General features: G+C 36.8%; 1 protein-coding gene across 1 annotated transcript; it reads right to left on the bottom strand.

Moving 5' to 3' along the window:
- Nucleotides 1–575: 575 nt before the first annotated feature.
- Nucleotides 576–21,058, bottom strand: RBM27 (RNA binding motif protein 27). The gene is made up of 20 exons (XM_009583469.1): nucleotides 20,920–21,058; nucleotides 19,965–20,089; nucleotides 17,474–17,565; nucleotides 16,690–16,883; nucleotides 15,596–15,853; nucleotides 14,806–15,039; nucleotides 13,461–13,595; nucleotides 11,264–11,413; nucleotides 9,195–9,342; nucleotides 8,751–8,904; nucleotides 7,302–7,565; nucleotides 7,053–7,181; nucleotides 6,066–6,188; nucleotides 5,463–5,537; nucleotides 5,189–5,353; nucleotides 4,665–4,769; nucleotides 4,367–4,558; nucleotides 2,309–2,395; nucleotides 1,737–1,847; nucleotides 576–1,102 (listed from the first exon to the last, which is right to left on the bottom strand). Exons 1-20 carry the CDS (start codon nucleotides 21,056–21,058, stop codon nucleotides 1,016–1,018), a joined length of 2,967 nt encoding a protein of 988 aa, XP_009581764.1. The 3' UTR covers nucleotides 576–1,015.
- Between the last annotated feature and the right edge of the window lie 2,335 nt (nucleotides 21,059–23,393).

Genomic DNA, 23,393 nt, shown 5'->3' on the forward strand with positions numbered 1-23,393 from the left:
ACTTAAAGCACTGGTTTAACGCCAGTCTTTGAGCGGGACACTGACATTCTGTTGGCTAAAAAGCATTTTGCTCTGAACGCTTCATGGATTTGGTTTGAACATAAGCAAACAGTTGATAACAGGGAGAGGAGGAAGAGTTTCTACTGGCTGATAGGCGGTTGCCAGTTTAGTTGTTTTTCTTTTTGAGGAAGTATGAAACTCATTACATTCATGCTCACAAATACTGAAATGCAGTAAACAAACAGTCTAACTTAAACTTGAACCTTATACTGAAACTACAGAAGAAAATCAACAGTGAGTGAAAATTCACTCAAATATGTGTCATTGGTGATGTTTTCTGTGAAGCAGAGTTTGAAGAAACAGAGTGAACTGGACAATATTATAATAATACCCTGTTAAATTGCTTCTTCCATCTCCTCTCATAAAAAGCAGATGAACATAGAAACCGTGTGGCTTTCAAACATATTGAAATAAATGATTTATGAATCTAGCCACAAATAATTCCTACAATAAGTGATTCCATATGAAATAAAATGCTACCCTTTTTCAATTAGCGAATGAGGCAATGTTTTCTTTCGTAACATTTAATGAAAGTTTACGTCTTTCCCCTAACCCCATAATATTGCTAAATAAAACCTGTAATATCTTTTCAATTATAAACTAACGAATCAATCACATTATAAAAAAACCCAAAACAAGGTAATACAGGTGACACAAAAAGAGGACAAGAAAATACTAATATTTTTTTCCCTCTCTCTTTTTATCCTTCTTAAATAGAAAAAAAATCACCACCCTGGTGAGCTCGATAATTATGTAAAAAGTTACTGGGCCTTTGGCTAGCTTAGTATCACAGCTCTATATCCGAAATGTTTTTATAACAAACTTTGCTCACTTTAAATCTTGTGGTTTGAAAAGAAAGTAAAGCTTTTTTTGGCTCATCAACTTCCTTAAATAAATGTTTAAAAGATGTAGCTTGAACTATATTCCTAAAATTATACATTTCCAACATCAAGTTTCATCTTCTCCAAGAACGGGATTCATCCTCATCTTCATCATCATCATCATCATCTTCGTGCAAAAATAAATCTGAGGTTTCAGTCTCCTAGATGAAGAAAAAACGTACTTTTAAACAAAGAAGCTCCATGCTAGGAACATGTAATGCAACACAGCATCAGTTGTACTTGATATCAGGTTCTTGCTTACCATATGTCTCACTGAAACGCACACAATTACATTCAAAGAGTCTTATGGAAAGAACAGTAGCTTCACACATCATGAAAGGAAAAGAAAGCCAAACTTCCAAAGGAAGCAGGAATAAACAACCACGCACCCCCTCTGAAACAACAGTTTTCTGTTAAATGGTTAGACAGGAAAACCTTTAAAAGCTTAACGTGTTCATAATTACAGGAAAGAATATACATAACTTATCCTACAGTGGAACATTAATACTGTGAAGTAAAAAGATTAGCAGCCTGCATACAGAGAATGTGAGGTTTATTTTCATAGTTGACAAATCAACATCCCATCCAGAAAGTGGTGTTTTTTTTTTTTTTTTTTACTTTTCCCTTTTTTAAAATGTGGAAAAAGTACCTTATTATCCAAAACCAGTTAAGTTTCTGGTTTGCAAAAACATCTTTTATGAAATTCCTTCAGTAAACAGAAAATTGTATCCTAAAAGAGCTCTTAGCTATTCGATTCCTAGAAGAGTGATTATGTTATTAAACCTATTTTCATACCTCTTCCTTAGACTCCTCTTCCTCAATTTCTGTGGACACAGAAGGTACCTTAGGTTTGTACCATGATATCTGTAGCCTTCGGTCTTTGAATCGGGATCCTTGGTTAGCAGCCTAGATTGTATTTTAAATGAACATATTTTCAAAAAGAGGATCAAGAATTTTTAAGATTGCCAACAATGAGCTATACACAGTGAACATCATGCAGATGCACATCTGAAGATCCCAAACATATAAGCCACAATCATCCACTTCAGTCTTCCGAGAGCAACTTCACTCAAACCTGAATCTGCTAAATAGTGCTCATCTACCAGCAATCTGAAAAGATTAACAGAGCTCTGAATCAATCGTGACATTGAACCTTTATCAGCAAAAGACCTATGGTACTATTACGATAAACAGGAGGTATTTCCCCCTTTAGTGACACTATACGCAGTAGCAACAAATACCCACACTATCTAGCTCAAACTAGTGGGATCAAGGCCTGCTAAATTTTAAAATACAAAGGCAGACACAAGAAGTTAAAAATTCTTATTTTAGAACCGTGAAAAAAATATAGCCATTATTCTACTTACATTCTCAGCTTCTGAGCGAGATTTAAAAGTTAGAACAACACTCAATGGGGAATCCTCTTCCTGAAGGTCTTCAATATCTCCAAATTTCTATGAGAGAAAAATCAATTAGGAACAGTAGTAATATTCTCCTCCGAAATCATGATCATCATGTGCTACAATTGCAGTGTACTGAAGTGCCACTGAAACCTTATTTTTTGGACAGAAAAGTGAGAGCTAGAGAAAACTCAGCTGCATCATCCAGCAATATTGCAGCATCTGTACCTGTATTTTTGGGCAAAAGCTCAGATTTATTGTTATTCTAATAAGTGGAGCTTAATTTTGCAGGAGGAAAGGAAATAAGTGTATTAATTTATCGCTCAGAAGTGAATTCTTTGAATTCACCGTTTTCCTTATTTTCTTCTGTCCTTCGTTGTTGTACTACTTTAGACCTGTTAAGCAAGTCCTTTAGAGCTCATTAATTTGCAAAAGAGGTTTCAGTAATATGAATCAAACTTTGCTACAGAGCTCCTGAATATGTTCTGTAAGTGTACTACTGGAAGGAGGAAAAAATATAATCTAGTACGGCTAGATTAACAAGAAGTTTGCATTTTTAGAATTTATATACTACATAATGGTGAAAATTGGAACGACCACAGCAATGGTAGTTAAATAGTGAAAAAAACACCAAATAAAACCAAACAAAAAAAGGATTTATGCAAGGAGTACAAGCAGCACAAAAGAAAATTGTAGTCAACTTCAGATTTAATATGAATAGCAGAAGAAAAGTAGTTTAAAAGCCAGTAAGGTAATAGCTTGAGTAACAGCACTAGCTGTTTGTAAAAAACTTTTACTGGTTTTAGCAGCTAAGGACGGCTAAAACTTTCAAAAACATGAAGTCTCTCAGAACTAGATTAAAGCAAAGATCTTTTTAAAAAAGGCACTCTGGTCCCCTCTTAGGAATTTTCCCAAGGTTCATAGCACTGTAATCGCACCGTAAAGCAGGTTGGTTTTTTTGATCAAACCACACAACGCTCTTCACTGAAGTTACCTAATCAAAGCAGTAGTAGTGGCCTCTAACCTTCTGACAAGCAATGAGGCCAAAGCAGAGAGTAACAGTTCCCCAAAGAGCAAAGCTTACTCCCCTGTATGAAGAACTATAAGGGTCTCTGTTCCCACTCAGACAAGAAAAAAACAAGCTTTCAGATTACCAGTTCTCTCGAGAACTCTACTGCTTTTCTGTATCCAGCTCTAAAGGGTAGGATTCTACAAAATTAGTTTTCCGTATCAGTCACCTGCTTTTGCAAAGAGCATCTAGAAGTATCCAACTGACTTGATGAAGCTTAGATTTCATGCTGAGTCTATTTATGAAGTATTAAGTGATCTCTCCAAGAAGTTTACTAGCTTTGCACATAAGAACATTTCGTTCTGGAAAGAGTAACTGAGGAAAATGTAAAGTCAGTTTTTCCTTTATTATGTTAACTTAGTTATGATGCTAACACATCCGTTAACTTAGTTTACTTGGTCTACCATGAGTTTATAAACAAACTTAACTACTTTGAAATTGATGTCCTGTTTAGCAAAACAGTGCTTTGCTTCTTGAGTTAGAGAGGAACAAGATAAATGGTATGAATTTCTAATCTGAAAAATAATTTCTAAATAGAGAGAGGCTGATAGGTATTTTTCAGCCTACTAATGTCAGTTTTAAACTACTTTAATGCAGAATTAATGAGTAAGCTATTTAGCTTTGCCCATTGAAAGAATGCATTGGGCAGTTATTGTAAAGTAGGTATAAAAGACCAACCTTACACCCTCGATAACTCTTAAAACTGTTTGCTTATCCATAGCCTGTTCCATGAATTCAGGATGAAGTCTTTGATTTGTTTGCACTAACAAAACCAAAACCACTTGCATCTTCAAGAATTTGGAAAAGAAAGAGTTATTTACAAAGTTCTCAGAATGCCTCTCTTTGCAAGTAAGCACACATCCAGGGTATTGGTTACCTACTTAATCTCAGATTTATAGCTCAGCCACAATTCTCCTCTTCAGGTTTTTCTTTTTTTAATGTGACCTCATACTTACAGAGAAGTGCTGTAACAATTCATCTTTTTCCTCTTCAATGAAGCCTCCAACTGTCAGTGCTTTGGGACGATGATCCACCACCATATGATTCAACATGCCCCTTCCTCTCCCACCACGACCCCGCCCTCGTCCTCTTCCTTGGGCTGGCACTGTCTTTCCTCGACCAACAGGCAAAATGCCTAAACGGGCAGCCTGTTTAAAGAAGGCAAATAATGTACAAAACCATCCCCAGTCTGAAAGGATTTAAAACTTTTATATATCATAAATACATTAAAAGCATCAATCCAGACAAACTCACCTCTACTTGTAACTGATTTAGCTTTTTTCGCAATTCAGTTGTGTCTTCTCCAGAAGAGAGTCTCTTATGAAAGTCCAGCTCTGCATCTAAAAGTTCCTTTTGTGCCTTAGAGGAAAAGGTGCAGAAAGAGGAAATGGAAGGGAAAAGCAGAATTGTAATGCATGCTTTTAATGTTTTATTCCACTTCTTCAGCAATACATTTATGTAAATGATACAGACAGATTAGTACACAATATCCATACTTTCCTCTAAATTCAGTTTGTTTTAATTGCCTCCCTGCCCCTTCCCAACCCATTTGTTGAAGGACCCAGAATTCTCTGCTTTAGAATTGGAACAAGCTTGAATGAACTACATGCAAAACTAGGTCATCTGAGTTCCTTAAAACCTTGCTTGTCCATAGGTATCACTCTCAAATTCAAAATACTGCTTGGAAGTGTTTTGACCTAATGTTGCTGCATTTTTAGGACATAATATTAGAAATAGTTACAAAAGACAGGCAGGCAAGTGTCTTGCACAATAAATACCTCTGTCTTGGACTTTAATTTTGATGGTGTAGAGGTTGTAGATGAAGTTTTTAATTCATCCTTTAACTGAGATATTTTTCCTGCTAGTTCTTTTAAGGTCTTCATTATTTCTGCTCTCTCTTCTGGTTTCATGGCTTTGTTTTTCTCCAGCTTGGATATCAACATCTAGGTATTAATAAAAGAGCAGGAATATAAAATTCCAGGAAAACCAACACTGAACAAACAGCTATCTACAAAATCAGAATGTATTTACCAGACGACATTCCAGACTTACCTTCTGGCATTCTATTTGTTTTTCTAACATCTCCTGCTTCTTTTTCCTCATGTCTTGCTGGAGTTTCATTGCTTCCTATATGAGAAGAAAATTCTTCCCATCAGTAAAAAGCAGTCTAGCATTATATGTATTCACATCTATCATATGTTCTTCTTCAAGCTATAGAAGTGAAGGCCATAATGAAAACTACTAGTCTGCAAAACGCACAGGTATAAAGTGTATCTGATACAGAAAAAAACAATAAAAAGTTTCTAACTTCCTGCTGTGAAGTACTCTACTAAATTTTTGCCTCCTTCAGATACCTCTGAAGAAACATATCCTATGTTGTCATTTAAATGTCTCATACCTGCAGAGATTAAAATCAGAGAAATGCCTCAAGAAAACCCAGAAAACCCACACATGACAAGTGTGTCAAGTAAGACACCCCAAAAGGAATACTCCCTTACCCATGATTAACCTCAATGTGCATTTGCAAGCTAGTCCGATAACAATGACAAAAACTACATTAACGTAGAAAGCTATACACAAATATTTGAGGTTTAAGTTGCCTATCTTCGTACTTCGATCGCTATACTGTCAATCAGCCAATGAATAGTAAAGTACCTGTTTTTTTTTAAGGGCTTCTTGCACATCGTGAGGTTTAGACCCTGCACCAGGCTTCATACATGTCTTTAAGTTTGAAGAACTGTAAACCATTTTTGAGTGGCTTGTAGAAGTAGGAAAAGTCTGAAATAGTAAAAACACACACACACAAATATATAATAGCTTAAAACAAATGTGATATACCATCAATGAATTTTAGAGGAATGTATTCTGTGAAACATGAACACAAACTTCCAGATTTGTGCAATGAGACAAAAAGACCAAGGCAATTATAACACATGCATAAAGGCATCAGTCCAACAGTCAACTTGCTTGGAAGCATCAGCTTAAATGCTTGTTAAAAGGATTTCTGCAAAAGGTACTTTTTTCCCTTCATCCAAAACTCCCTCTGTATCCTGATATCCACTAGGAATACTACTGAAGCTGATCATCTGCATCTGCATTATATTCAGCTTCACAGTTAGAGTCTAACATCGCACTTTCTGATCAAATAAGGCAGCAAAAGTCACCTGCATACTTCCTTTCTTAAAAGGACTTCTCTGTGGCCAAGAACACATGCTGCACTATGATATCAGTGTGAATCAAACCGTAGCAGCTTGAACTCTATGCAGAAGTATTTCATAAGCTTCTAGCACTACTGTTAAAGCATAGCATAAGCTCAAAAATCACTGGGAAAGCACTTAGATTCGCCAACAAAAAGCTGACATCACATATAGGCTGTCAAATTTGTTTACTATGAAGCACTGCCAAAAATATTTTATGCTACTTAAAATACTGATACGTTGTTTCTGAAGTCATTGTCCCTATTTTATATAAACAGCTAATGAAACTAGGAAGAAGTGACTGACCATGGTTACATGGAACATTAGTGAAAAGAAGCGGAACCAACTGGGAACAATTTGCAAGCTGTATTTGCTAGTTTGTTCTTAGCTAACAGCCCAAAGCTTTAACTGAAAGTATGAAGATGGTCAGCCTTCATAAACATACCTGAGAATCCTCTACCACAGCCCCAGACTGGCTTAAGTCAGGCTGGTTTCCACCTGCTGCTCCAAGGCGACGTTTCACTGGGACTTTATTAAGGACATAGGCACCAGATGCCAGTGGTTTATTCATGACCTGTATATCAGTAGATATTAAAAAATGAAAGATTATATACTCTGCTTTTTTGAAGTAGCAGTCATTTAGGAATGGTGATAACCTTCACTGCTCAATCGCTAGTTTATGATAGCACAATACCTTTGACAGATTGCTATGCATTGTTACAGCTGGAGTTGTGGTCAGGGCTTGCTGCTGAAGGTGAAGTTGGTGATGAAGAGACTGCGTGGGTGTCTGCTGCTGTTGTTGCTGCAGCAATGGGGGCTGCTGTTCACTTTCTCTGTGCCACAGTACCCTTATAAACCGATTGTTCAGAACTGCCTCTGTGCTGGAAATTGCCTTCCTAGCCTCGTCGTTAGTTAAGTACTGAATTAGAGCAGCTTCAGGATCATTCTGGAAAGCAACCTAAATCAAAAGTCCATTAGAATGCATTATTTCTCAAGGAAGAAAACATCTCAACCAGTAGCAAACCAATCTACAAATAATCTGCAATAATCAGTGGGATATCCAATGATATTAACAGCTCAAAAATCACGTAAAACATTCTATGTAATTAAAGCCAAGTACCTTTTGGCAAATGTTACATGTACTTGCAGCAAAGCCTACATACAGTAAAATAAAAAGAAAAAAAGAAAAGAGTCCTCCACCAAATAGCATCATATATTTAAAGCATTGTGAACTGCCACCGGGGTATGACTGAAGAGACCCTAGCGCTGACTCAAAAGGTCTTTATTCTAACCTCCTGAAAGATGACTGCTGTCCGAGGACGTACAATGCAAAGGTTCACCTCATTCGTAAAGCATTATCTAACAGTCTTGATGAGGCTATTTTTCTCTAAAAATTAAATCACAGGAATAAACACATATCTTGGACTTTCTAGTATAATGATTGAGATAGCATGTTTTAAATGCATTACTTCATTATTGAGGTACAGAAAGCACCACTATATCTTTTGGGCTAAGACATAAAATTATCAACTCAAGAAATACAGAGGCTTCTCAGGTATCTGTCTTTTATTTAGACCTCTAACCTAGGAATTATGAGGCAACTGTTTTGTCTAGAAAAATAAATGGAAATTAAATGCTATTTTAACCATGTAACTACCTGCGTTTTGCTTATATAGTGCTTTTCCCCTTCTTACAGTGCAAGGAACACCACTGAACTGGAGACAGTTCTAGGGTGCAAAGTGGTAATAAACTGATGCATATAAAGACTCTCCTGTAGCATCATTGTCAAAATCCTGACTATGAAATACTGTAGGACTATCATACAATACAGAAATTGTTAGATCTCTCTCAAAAATTATACACAAGCTGCTCAAAAACCTGAGTTGGTTTAGATACTGTTAAACCTGCAAGCCTTTCAAATTCAGTAAGACCTCATGAAGGCAGAAGCCAACATACTTTTACAAATTAAGATAATAATACAGAGTAGACCGAGAAAAGGTTTCTTTGAATTTGATTACCTACTCTCCCAGTTAGCCTCCATTAAGATTTCTCAAGGAATGTAGTTCAGCTGCAATATTCAAGGCGGCTTCAGGGAAAATAAAATACCCACATACAGGCATAAAACCAAACTTTGTTTTTTTACCTGAATGTTTACAATAGTTCCAAATTTGCTGAAATGTTCATTGAGCTGTGTAATATTGTTCAATTCTGGTGGAATTTTTCGAACTTCTAATTTTGTGTTAGTATACTGATTCTTTTTCAAAAATCCTGGCTTATTCTGGTTGTTATTTGCTTGCCTAAAGAAAATGAGAACAAGATAGTAATTTAGATAGGCATACATATACTTAAGTAAGGCAGCAAATGTTAACGCACATTTAAGTTTTATTTTTCTCATAAAAAGTATACACTCTAGACATTAACAAAAAAGAGCTCCTCCCACCATCAAATATTTAGTCTCCATATTATGTGGACACAGATTTTCTGACCCAACCAGCTCAAATTACAGGGACTAGTGAATAGGGATATTCACAGCATTGATAGCAATAAATTGCATTCCAATTAGTCAACTGCAGTTGTTAATTCTTACTTTCCCAGCCACGGTTTCTTTAATGGTGGACATTCCATGCTACTTGGAGATCTTTTCCTGCTGTCTGGTTCAAGGACAACTCTAGTTACATTGCTGCTATTATTTGTAATGGGAATGGGAGGTTCAGTCTGGATGATAATATTGGCAGCTGGAGGAAAGGAAAAAGGCCTGTGTTATTCACCATACATCAACAGACACATCGGAAAAGCTTTTACTTAAACAGCAAAATAGGACTGAGTTTAAAAACATAAAAATTAGGAAGACTTTAGCAAGTTGGTCAGTTTTGTTTTGTTTTGTTTATGAAGTTACTTCAGAGATCACTTGCTAGCCTAACTAAACAATGTGAGGAAAACAAACATTTAGTCCAGCCAGCAGGGGATGAGATTTTGACCTTTAAGATTAGTATTAGCTTGGAGAGACAAAGCTAAAACTCCACCTTTCAGGTACTGAAAATTCAGATTCTGCAGGAAAAGAAGAAAAAAAAAAAAGGGGTGAAAAAATTAAAAAAAAAAAAAAAAAAAAAAAGGAGAAAAACCAAGGCTAGGTTCCCAGACTTCAGGTTAGAGTTCTGCAATGTGGCATGGGTTGAATAAACAACTAACTTTCCCTGTATTAATCCTTGACAGTGAAAAAGCAACCAAGAACCTGTTCCTCCCACTGCTATCCCCTTGTCATCCCTTCATCCAGTTTTCAGCAACGAACTGTTAATTAAGCACAACTATGGCATGAAATTATACTCTTGGAGACATTAGATTTAAAGTTTGAAGCAACTTCTACGAACACAAAGCTAAAGCACTAGATCACAGTTTGCCAAGTATTTATTTACAACCTTTTTAACATTATGCTATTGCTGTTAAGTCTCCTGTGTATGCCAAATATTCAACTCCTAAAAAGAAGTCTGAGTTATAAGTCAATTTTCTATGGCTTTTATATATGCCAGAGCTCTGCTGATTACACTGGTGAGAACAAAGACTGGACATTTTCGGGCATAGTTTTAATCTTACTTTGGAGGATGATTTTAGAGTAAACCTTTCACACACGTGACAAAGACAGTAAAACAAGTGGTCTGAAGAACCACTGCCGAACACTCACCCATGCCTTACAACTGGAATGGGTTCTTAGAGAGAATCTGAGGGCCAGCAATAAAGCCCCAACCCTGCCTTTATGATGTTCATTAAGATGAAAACAGCAACAGCAATTTCTGCAATAATATTTAACCATATTCTTTATAGGATGAGTCACTGGAAGGAAATATTGAAAAAAGTATCTTTCTTATCTACTGAATAAGAAACACTGAAGTGTAACAATAAACACTGAAATTTAATATCTTTTCTTTTAAGGATCGGGGCAGGGAAAGCAGGAGGGAAAAAGAAAGTTATGCTAACCGAACAAAAATTTCTTTAAAGAGCCTTGACTTGTTCTCTCCCGTAAAAGATATTTTGTACATGTCACCACTAAGAGACTACATCCACATCCATCCAGTTAAGGATTCAGAATTACTTAAATGCAGACTGGGATTTCCACAGGCTAGGAGAATTAGAATGATACCTGCAATGTTCACTTTAGAGAGAACATCTGGCTGACAGCGTCAGACCATCAAGTACAAAAACATGCCACGATAGTTCCCCTCTTTGCTACCATCACAACAGCAGAGGCAAGTATTGTAGATCATCACCTCTGTGCCCCAGGTCCTAAACATATCCTTGGCAAATCGAGAGCAGTCTTCAGACTGTACTGCTTAAAGACATCTTTCTGCACCACTTTTTTTTCTAGAAGCACCCAGCACTCGAAAAGTGCCTTCACCGGCTAAAGAGGAATAAAAACCCAACCAACCAACCAACAAAAACCCTTGTAACATTCCCAAATAAGTGGTTATTTTTAATCAAAAAGGCTGCTTTGACTTTACTATGGTGATATTAGCATTTTAAAAAAGGTAGAGATGTCTGAAAATTGCTCTGAAATACTAGATCAGTGAGAAAAACTATTGCTTTCAGCCTGAAAAAGGGGAAAATAAGTGTTGACGGTCTTGGACAAAAATAGCAACAGCAATGACGAGAAACCCTTCCTACCTCTTGGATTTGTATCCATCTCCCCAGATGTTAGGCCAATTAGATTTGGACGCTGCGTTTGTGCTCTTGTAAAGAACTGTCGATACTGAGATCTACCAGCACTGGTAATACTAGGAGCTTCAGGGTTATAGCCATCTGGCTCATATGTATCTATAAAAAAAGGAGAGAAATGAAAGAATTTTTCAAATGAGTTTAAGACTCAGGGTTAATTTTCCGTTAAGGAAATACATGGATGTCCAAGAATCAGAAGTTGTTTTGGATGAAGAGAAGAGAGAAAAGAGGTCGTACAGCCAATGTGTGTAGCCATTTAAAACCCTCAACTGAACTTTATGCCCAAGTCTATTTGGGCATATTCTCTTTTGGTTTTCAATCCGATTGTTACTGTTTGTCAAAAGTGCATAGGTCACAATAATCGAGTATTGCTGATGAGCTGCCTGAAAAAGGAATGAGGTGTCTGTATGACAACCTTCACAACGTCTGACAGTGTTTCAAGGGGAGCAACAAAAGATTTAGTTTGAGCATTTATTCTGTAGGGCCTAAGATGCAAAGAGATTTTCAGTCTTTGCTGCAGTCTAGTTTACTTTAGAAAAGGATTTTTGGGGAAGAATGTACTTAAATGATTCTAATCAAAGAAAGCTGAGAAATCAGGTAATTTGACCAATACTTACCTATTAAATTCTCTTAATTTATGTAAGAGTGAGATCAGCTGCCTAGCTCCAGTAAGGTACTAATGATTATTTTAATTAAAAGGGGTAACCATGAGAACACAAGATGACAGAATTGACTTATATTGTTCCTCCAGCCCAAGGTCCAAATGAAGGATGATGCATTTTTCTAACCATAAAAAGGAAAAGCTATACAAGAACTGGAATGAATAAAGTCCATGAAAAGCCTCCACAGAAACACACACATCCTGGAACAGTAATGAATGCCTGTACAAGGGGACTTGACAGACTTGAAGCACTCTAAATTTCAGCTCCTTATTCCACAGCAACAATGAAGACTCTACAATTTAAAAGAGATGCCCCAGAATTTCAATACTGATGTTTTACAGTTTAAATTCAGACTCTGCCAAGAATTTTCATTAACCTTGCACAAGCTGAACCACAAGTTCCTCCTCCACGATTTGGCATACGATTGATTGCAAGAGGGCAACCAGCAGCTGTTACCGTAACAGTCCAAGAACAGGACATGAGAATCTCCATAGATGTTCTAAAGAACAGAATTATGTATTGCAACTGAAGTCAGTGATGTCCTGCGAGCTAAGACAGACTGAATCACCCATTAGAAGAAGTTCTGAAGCTGAAAAAGGCATTTGGAGATAATTGAACAGATTACCTAACAAGATATTTGAGTGACTGAAGTTCTGAAAAGCATGGAAGTCACAAAGGAAACGACATGGATCATGAACTAGAGCCCTCCTTTGAATAAAATTCAGAATACTTATGTTAAAAAAAACCCAGATGAGAATATTATAAAACATTGAGATTTAATTACCTTATTTTGCTCATCTAAAACATGGAAATGCCATTACTCCTTTAACTGTCAAAGAAATATAAGCTTTGCTGGATTTAAATTGAGCAATCTAGGACTCTCCAGTATTTTGCTATTTACCCTTATAAAACCCCACTTTTTAAAAATTTGAGCTCTGTTAAGGAAGATGGACATCTCCATTGAAAGCCACCCATTTGTTTTTAAGTTAGAAAGCTAGAACTAAGTCAATTCTGGAAAAAAAGATAGAAAGAAAGTACTAATGTATATGAAGACTGTAGAGACTATTGTGATACACAGCTGAAAAAAAAACCCCCCCAAAATCTCTCTCATCTGTACTAGCCAAAACCAGATAGGAATAAAGATCAAGTTAAACGCTTAATTACAGGTTTGCAGATCCATCTAATGTTCTACTAAACAGCTTGAAGATGAAGGGATCCCTTTCTTATGCAACAATCTTATTGCTTTGAGCATATGAAACCCAAACGAAGCTCCCCACAAATGATCTTTACTCAGTGACTGAACACTACTGCTATTTCACACAGTAACAGCAGATGATGGACTGACCACAAGGAAAGCCATCAGACTTCTTTTTAGATTTGTATGTACTGGAGGAAGACAGAGGTAATAACTTCTAATCACACATCAACAGAGGAATTTTAAAATTTATATCTCAAGCAGATTTTAAAAAAAGGTATTTGCTTACGTTCTGATACTGTATACAGTAGGTTCTGGGGTAAAGGAGGAGGTAGTCTTGCTCCTACGGGTGCAAGACTGGGCACTGCACTTGTCCCAGGCTGGTCACGATTATTTATCAAACTTGACTGTGTTAAAGGTGGTCCTACAATGACACCATAGAATAGATCACTAAGACTTATAACTCCACAGATAAAATGTGCAAACAATTCAATGCAATTTGTTTATGCCTTGCTTTGAGCAAGGTCAAGATTGTAAATATTTACAATGCCACTACAGTAAAATTAAATTGAGAAGCCTTGTTCAGGTAAGTTACACTGATTCCAACACCTTTTCTCTTTCCCAGAAAGGACAAAGCTTTAAGGGGAAGGAAAAAAAAAAAAAAAAAAAAAGGTGTCTTTTCTTCCCCCCAGAGGTTATTATTGTTAGAGCTTGCATTAACTAAGCAGCTCCTCCCTCAGCTCTGCCATGGAGAATCAACGCTTGCTCAGAGCACGAGATCACATCAGCAACATTTAGATTACAGTTTTAAAACAAGAACTACAGGGCAAAATGCATTCACAGACAAGGAATTTATCTAGTTATTTTTGCTTTGCACCATATACAATACATATGTTCCTACTTACTACATGCCCAAAAAAGTACAAAAAAAGTTACGCTACACAACCTATCAAGACATGACTACAATCAGAGAGCACTGTCAGTTCACTCAATAGCAAGCCAATTCCACCTACTAAAAGGCTCATGCAAAGTTTAGGGTTAATCCGACACAAAATTATTTCTCATCCCACAGCTGCTGCTATTTGATACAACTAATGTATCACAGCATGTCTTGTGTTACTGGAATAGAGAGTACTGAAACAGAGTAACCACGTATCTAATATTCTATTTCTTCATAGAATTTACATTGTAAGATGCAGTAAGATAACAAAAAAGGCTAAACATCCCAGAGATCACTGTTGAGCTAAAGCAGATCTTAGATGTATCAATTATGTATTGCTTTTTAGTAGCAGATAATATAGCACAAACACAGAAATTTCTTAGAACTTTTAGGAGATTAAATCTCAACATTTTTGCATTAGGGAAAAAATAAAGCTAGTAATCCAATCGTCAGTGATCAATCCAAACACCACCAGGGTTATGAGATAATCTGAAAGATACCCCCCTCCACTTCCCCACCCAATTTATCTAATTCAATTTGGACTACTAGGAACATTATGTTTTACAAGCTGATTTTTCAGAATTATTTTGGCAATATTTTGAACAGCACATGGCTAGCAAAGAAACTTGAACTCATTACTTCGAATACACGTAGATCTTCCAGAAGAAGCCATCATTTTAACTTGGTGACTTACTTGGTACGGGAAGCACAACAGGAGGTGGTGCCTGTGGATGAGCTTGTGGAACTGGCAACCTCATATTACGAGCTGGACCTGGCAAAGGGGGCAGAAGCATACCAGGAGGAGGAGGAAGTCCCGGAGGTGGTGGAGGAAAAGGAATCATACTTGGCAAGGAAACTTCATCTACTACTAAAGGATCATTTCCATGATCAAATTGGCAAAGATCACCAAGTACACAAAATCCTCGCTCTGCAAAACAGGACATTTAATAATCTTTTTAGAAAAAAAAATTAGTTGTCAGCGATTTGTAGCACCTCAGTTTTTGCTGGAATTTCTTACTAAAGAAAACACGCAATCACTGATCCAACATTACATTATGAGATGAGGTTTCAAAATAATTTAAATTAGAATAATCTTCCGTAAAAGCATACAAACATACATACATCCATCATAAAAGCTGTGGGGGAAAAAAGTCAGAAGTACCACTTGTTTTATATTAAACACATACACTGCAATCTTTATCAGAACTGCCAATGGTTGAAATATTTGCCAAGCGTATACAGAATTGTGAACAAACTCCGTATGTTCTTATCCAGCAACTGTCAGATTATAACTAAACTGCTTCCAGTAAGACTAGTTATTTCCCCAGTAAAATATACGTCATATACGCATCTTTTACATACAAGGTATACTCCACATGCTACTGCATTTTGACTTGCTGCCTACATTTAGTGAATACCTAAAAAAAAAAGGTCACAGCATAATTGAAACAAGGTATGAAACTGAAAATTAAAAAACAGTTTACCATCATAGTCTCGACATCTTCTTTTAGGAGGAGGGTTTCTGCCAAATGAACTGGGATTGCTATGATTGTTATAGTAATTTGACCAGCTCTCTGTTGTGTTTTCAAGATGGTGCGCAGGTGCAATTACAGTAACAGCACTGGGAATAGATTGTGCAGAGGAATACTGTTCAGTGGATTTACTGGGAGACACAGAAACCGGATTATAAGAGCCTTCAACATCATTTCTTTCACTCTTGAATTTTGATCTCTCTCGGTGCTCTGTTTAAAAAAAAAAAAAGTTAGGTAAAGTCTTCATGCTTTTTTCTGTATATCGGAGCCTTGAGAAAAAGATAATACACAACAGTATAAACATTTCCTTAAATATTCAGTATTCTGCATGTTAAACTCTTCTTGAAGGAGCTTAGTCTTACCAATGGAGTAAGAACTAAATATAATGCAAACACGGTTTTAACTTCAGAAATCTAAATGTTTTCTTTGCAAAATGCACATTCATTCCTCTACTCCTTATTCTATTTTGGATTACAGCTTTTTCTTTCAAATTAGAGAGAGGGGGAAAAAAGCCTGAAACAACAAACCTACCCCCTGCCCTTAACTAATGTGGTCTCAACACGCATTGAAATCTGTTGTAATCTGTGCCTCTTATTCTTCCAACAGACCTCAATTAGCCCTAAAAGAACAATGGATCACATGGTAACCACCTTCAATTACAAAGAAACCTTCTCTAAAAAATACGTAGTAACAAAGTGAAAAAGAGGGTAACACTGTTTTTCAAAAAGATAGATCTTCGGGAAAAAAAAAAGAAAAAAAAAATCAACTGCTTTGTCAACATGCACAGCACAAAAATATCAGCTACCAATATCCACTGGTATACACCTGTGGATAAATTAAGAGGTTAGCAAAGAAGAAAACAATCCCCTTAATTGTTCTACTCTGAAGAACAGCATCTTAATTAATAATTTCAGGAACACAAAGCTCTCAAAATTTGCTCCAACTACTCAAGGACATTTACAGCCTGCTAGACCATACAGTATGTAGGAGTCACCACACATCACTGACATTAGATGTTCTCCCAAAGCAGCACCTTGGGTACTCACCAACGCTTCTGCTAGCATCACGGTCTTTACTTCTACCCCTACTGCGGCTACGACTTCGACTTAACCCTCTGCTTTTACTACGACTTTTACTCCTGCCACGGCGCCAGCCAGACTTCTCTCTGTACAAGTCACTCCTGTCGTAGTATCTGTCATAGTCCCTCCATTTTCCATCATCTCTCTTTTTCTCTCTGGTTCTAGAAAAGACATATGCAGATCATGTTTATGAAAAGAGAAACTGAATTAAAAAACAAGCTTGCAACAAGTTAAGATACAGTTCATCCTTCCCATCCAATTTGGACAGCGAAACATTCGAGTCAAAGTTTCCCAAATTACATAGAAAAGTACAGAATCTCAAAGTTGAATCACTAATTCGTACAAACCAGCAAGGGGAGGACTAAGAAGAACTGGAAAGATGAAAAAGTTAGATGACCAAAACAGAACACGTTTTAAAAGTGAAGTTGACACTGTGTGAACAATCCCTCCTAGCCCCTAAAGACCCCCCCCAACAGTGCTTTTCATTTATATTACAAGGGAAAGAATGGAATTGATGACATTCCTAGCTATTAACATCTGAAAAATACTGTCATTTTTTCAGGAGAGACCAACATCTAGTGAAGGGTTCTCATGCACGTGATCAGCATACGGATAATACACTGCAGACAGACAAAAGTAGGGAGGAAATCACTATTTTTATGAAAAATCACTACCTACGAGGTAAAAATCCACAGTTAAAGATTGCCAGCAAACACAGAAGATGATATTAATATTTTGGTTCAAAACTAACCTTTGCTCACTGGAATCTGTACGGCTTCTCTGCGGACTGGAATACTTCTTTTTCCTTCCATCCCGCTCTTCTTCAACTGATTCTTGAAAATTCTGTTTAAGAGACAACTACCAATCAAGGATGAGTATCACTTTTTTTTTTAAATGAAGCAAATAAGACCAAGATTTAGTTCAAGTTACAGTTAGCATCCCGTATAAAAACAATATTTAAGTATTACTTGCACAGAATACTTAAGCACTACAAGTAATCAAGCGCTAGAGGTTGTTGGGCTTTTTGTTTCAAATCTTTCAGGTTTTTCTGCAGAGGAGATGCCCCAAAATAAAACTACTTTGATATTTTGTTTTTAAGCAGGATTTATGAAAGACAAGTTCTCTATCCATTCTCCATCTCATTAGTTAGAGCAAGCAATTCTACAAATGAGGTATTTTCTGAATCTCGTAACTGGAACACAACTAAGGAGAGTTACTTCTCCAAGTAGGTATGTCATTAGCTTACACTTTGAAACAAATGCTTTAAAGCAAAAAACTGTTCACGTGGTTGAACTAGTCACATTTCTTGTTGGCCTCAACAAAAGCAGTTTTAGAAGTCTGTCAGCTATACCACTACTGTAAATCACTCTGAACCCATTTTGTACTTTTGCTTTGTTGCCATTGTACACTGCTTAGAAGTTACTGTAAATTTTGGTGGCAAAAGTTTACATGCAATAATCTTAGAAGATTTTTTTCCAATTAAAACAAAACAAAAAGGAAGGTTTCCTGCATCCTTGTTTAGGATTATCTGGGGAGAATTGGTAGAAATATTCAAGATTTGGTTTGACAGGGTTCTGGATAGCCTAACCTAAGGCCCTGCTTTCAACACAAGTTGTATCGCTTGATATCTGGGGTCCCTTCCAACCTAGACTTAGCTATGATTCTACACTCGTTTTATTTTGTGTCCTCCATTTGCAGGAATCATGTAATACACTGAGCTATATGACAAATCATCAAGGCCTTACTGATGTTGAAATAACTAATTAATGTCCTGATCCTGTAAAGTTGTCCCATAAAGCTGTCCTAGATATCTTCTTTTGCCTTATCCCTGCCCCTTCCTCCCCAAATCCCCCAAACCTCTGCCCTTTCCCTCCACCAGTGCACTGGTTAAGTCAACTGAAGGTAGTTCTAAAACACTTTCTATAAATTATGACAGTACTTTGAGAAGTAATTGGAAAACTATTAAAGTGAAAGTCTTGTATAGTTGCAAATTATGAACTTCCATCACCAAAACTACTTCCATAAATTGTTATAATTCTGGGTCTCATCCTCAGAAAAGAGAGGAAAAAAACTAATGAGCAACTTTAATTTAAATCAACTGATGAATCACATTCTGTCACATAAGGACCTGCATTCTGCAATATAATATAATACAGCTTTGTTTTGGTTGACTGACAGATTTCATTCTGCAATTATTTGTCACCTTCATGACCTTCAGCCAGTTTTAACTCTGAAGACAGAACAAAACTCCAGCAAGGTCTTTCCTTCATGTTATTTTAGGCTTACAGACAAAACTACAAATCTGAATACCCATTTAGAGTACTTGTCAGAAAAAAATGCTCCCCATAGTTCATTTATAGAGAGAGCAACAGTTTTTGCTCTTAACACTGCAAGACGTAAGCACCCCTGAGTGAGGGGAAAGGACTAGAACTTCATATATGCTCTCTGACATGATTTGCATCTTTCCTATAGTACTTAAAACACATATTCAGCCTAAAATACCTTTGCAAACTGTGATCAGAGTATACGGAAATAAAGAACGTTCACTTCTATAGCAATTTTTCCCCAACTCTCTCCTAAAGCTGGTACATTAGGATGCTACAAACACAGAGAAGAGGTCTCTTCCCTTGGAAAATGCACCAACTTAGAAGAAAAAAACATCTATCTTAGACAAGTGATAGCAGAGGATTGTACAATATACAAAGAGATTTAGACAACTATGGAAATACTACTTTGCTTTTCTCAAAAACTTGATTGTTTTCCATTTTGTCAATAAAACTTAAAAAGATAAAGAACTGTTGGCAAATGAATGCTACCTCACTTTTAAAAGTATTTATCCCTCAGTATAGAGGGCTATTTCACTGATTTTGAGTATTACAGAAAACATTTAAAATAATTTCTATTCCTCACAGAATATACAAAATTGGAAAAGGAAATGTTTTGGAATGTTTTTTCTTCTCCCCCCTCTCTTAAACCCTTCCAAATCATTATCAGCTCATATTGCCAGGGTTGTCTGAATAGGATTTCTGAATGTTATTAATCTAGATCAAAGGTAGACTTTACAAAGGCATTTTAAAATGTTCTTGTCTGAATGGTCATCTTCCATTTTTCTTCAGATGCACAGAGATCGTAAAGATCATTAGTCACAATAAAGTGGATTTTTCTTTCACATTTTGCCTCACAAATGTACGGGATGGCTAATTTGAAAATTAGAGGCAGGCAGACAGAAAAAATAATGTTACCTCCTCCTTGACTTCTTCTTTTTCCTGACCTGCAGGCTTCGCTTCTACTTTCGTGGGTTCAAGAGAAGGAAGGTAACTCTTTGTGTACAGACTTTCAAAAAGTTTATCTACAAAACCTGAAGTTTCTGAGGATACAGAATACAAGAAAATATTGTTACATATTGATTTAAGGGCACTATTAGATTTACCAGAGAAGTCCCTGAAAAGAGTCATCCAGGTGGATTGCTCACAGCAGCATCATCATCTTAGATTAATGAACATTAGTTCCATTCAAGGAGCTGGAATTACATTTGTGGAACTTGAGGTTGTTTATTTAGACAAAGAAATTAATCAGGTGTATCAAAAACAGAAAGAGAGGCTTTTCCTTCAATCACACTTACAACTTTGAAACGTTCTAAGAGATCAAAACTTACGATCAAGGAATAAGGCCACAGTTATTCCATTAGCTACAGTTAGCAGCCTCTTTATGGCAATTTTTATGAGAGTAAATCATTCACAGAAGACTAATCATCAGTTTAACATCAGATCACAAAAAGATGCACAATAACTTCCCCAGTGAGTGTCAGAATTTCAAGTGTTTAAAACCTTGAATTTGAACCAAATTGCTATAAGAAGCTCACTAGAAACCTGAAAGATTAATGGACCAGGTTTTCAAAAGTTATCAAACATTTGTCAGAGAAACTTCTGGCAGCATGACTGATACATTAAAATGAAATTGCTAGCTTTTATTTCAGAGGATTTCTTCCCACCCACCATGAACAACACAACTTCATCTTAAGATTTGCTTTTTTTTTTTTTTTAAAATCAGATTATCTTTATTCCTTCACACTGCAAAAAATATTCAATTCATGGATAATAAGAAGTATTTTGAAAGCAACAATGGTGCATCATCCTTCCTCCTCCCCCCAATGAAATGAAAACCACCAAACAGATAAAGTAGTGGAGAGCACAGTACCTTTTTGCAGAAAGACATCCAGCTGATCAGCACAGAAAGCTTTCAGCTCTTTCTCTGGTTTGTCTTTCTTGACTAATGCCACAACATAGTTGGCTAAGGCTGAGGGGTCTGCATCACATCTATTGAGAGAAAGAACCATTCTTGATTCTGCTGAAGTATGCCAAAACCCCCGTGTTAGACAACCACTGTTACAGAAAAGCCACCAAAGAAAACCTGGCAACACACATCGCATGCTTTTTTGACATCTAGCACCAACACAGCTGCACTGGGACGAGTGAGCCAGCAAAGTTTTTTTTTCCAATTACAGCACAATATTTTAGTTGCCTTGTGACCACCCCCCCACACACCTGACAATGTTCCTACTCTTTTGCTCCTTCTTGAGCTTTGCTTAGGAAAAACTACCTTTCTTCTTTTTTACAGAAAGATCCAATTCTAGGGCAACTGAGCAGATGCTATTGTTTCTTAACTTTCTCTAAGCACAGCAACCACCACCAAGTACGACTCTACAAGAATAGCAGAGCAGGTACCAGGAAAGTCACTGAACAATTATTGTAAAGTATTAAAGTGGTTTTAAAGTATTAAAACATTATTACCATGAAAAGTAGGTCAGAAAGATATACCACAAAAGCACATTTTAAATATACACACAGATATGTTCTGTACAGCTTAAGTTACTGTGCCTAACATACTGGGGTTTTCCTTCCCCAAGGACTATTTCCATGCCTACAAATTTTACAATAATTCTTTAACACTGGCAAAACATCTAAAGGGGCGCAATTATTAATACAGATTCACTATCCGCACTACCTAAGCCCTTATCTACCTACATGAAGGCCGAAGATAGCAAACTTTGTGCAGCAATACGCTGCTGCTAATCTTTAAATTGGATATTGCTTTAGATTCCATTATTCAGCTACTAGAAAAACAACTCAAAGCATGAACTAGATTAACAGTGTCAAATGATTAAACAATAGCTCCTCATTTGCCTCTCTCAAAAAATGCAGATGCAAGCTATCAGATGGTAGATAAGAACCTAAAACAGTTTGACGATTTAAAGATTTTTTTTTTTTTTTAAAAGATTAACATTTAGAGAAGAGATTGTGTATTTTCCAAGAACATTTAACTACGGAAATAGAAGAAAATCGTATAAAGTATATAGACCTCAAAATAATCTCAAGTAAAAAAAAAAAATCCAGAAAACAAACAAACAAAACACAAAAAGCCATGCAGATGACAACTGGTTAGAGAAAATAAAAATCCTCAATGAGCAGCCAATCAAGCAGCTCTACTCCAAATTAGTTTGCTCCCTGTTTCCAACATCCAATGAAAGACGTGTTAAATGTAGCAATTAACAACAAAGAAACCACAAATTGTCAGATTTTACAATTCTTGCACACACACACACACACTCACAAAAAGAAATAAACTGTATGTAATGTATTCGGTGCTAGTGCCCACATGCAACTGACTATAAACATTCAATTTAAAATAAAGGAGATGATCCATCACTTTATAACCATACCCATTCCTTTCTCCATATATTAGTTTCTCTTAGGCATTACATTACGTTATGCATTACAGGAGCACGCGTAGGGTGTGTACTGTTCTCCAGGTTAACCATTGTGTATTTTCATTCCTGAATCCTCAACTGTCAGGACCCACCAGCAAATTCTCTGATTCTCTGCCATGAACCCTCATCTCCAACTCACATCCCCATAGTGCAGCTCAGACACCAAAGGAATGCTGGACAGCAAGACAGAAGATCGATTGGAATTGGCAGTGAAGGCATAGGAGCAAGAGTTATGCTCCAGTCTAGACAGACTTTCAAAAGGATTTGACCAAGTATGAGAGAGACCCATTATCTTAAAAAAGAAAAAAGGAAAGTCATGAAGACTTTTCAAAGGCCTGCTACTTGATGACTACAACTGAGTAGTTCTAAAGCCTACTTAAAATATGAAAATAGAAAAAAACCTGTAGAAATAGCAGTTAACTACACATTGTAAATGTACGTCCCTCAACTTCAAACGGGTCTTAGTTTTACTTTGTGGCAACTATAAGGCTAGCTAGTTACCGACAAGTTAGCTTCCTTTGGAAGACTCTTGCTACAGATGAAACTCTGCAGAACACCTCGCTATACCTACATCACAAGTATTCAGTCAGTGTGCAAGGTGCTTTACAGAAACACAGCAGTTTTCATTACCAACACAAAACCCCTCGAAACAATCCTCCCCCACCACTCATAAAAACCAAGAGAGCCCTCCCAGACCCCTCCGCCGAGAGTTAATCAAAGTTCCTACACAACTCCAGCAGACATTCTTGACTGTGTACTCAGCTGTTCCAGTGACTCTTGTTAATTGGCTTACAGTTTTGTTTTAAGGGCTGTACTACAAACCGACGTTACGCGGTTGGAGATTAAATTCCGGCACCGCAGCCCGTCGCCGCTGCGGAGCAGCCTGCGGTCCCGGGCCCTGCGG

The sequence above is a fragment of the Fulmarus glacialis genome, unplaced genomic scaffold (assembly GCF_000690835.1).
Source record: "Fulmarus glacialis isolate BGI_N327 unplaced genomic scaffold, ASM69083v1 scaffold19340, whole genome shotgun sequence".
In the NCBI taxonomy this organism is placed as follows: domain Eukaryota; kingdom Metazoa; phylum Chordata; class Aves; order Procellariiformes; family Procellariidae; genus Fulmarus; species Fulmarus glacialis.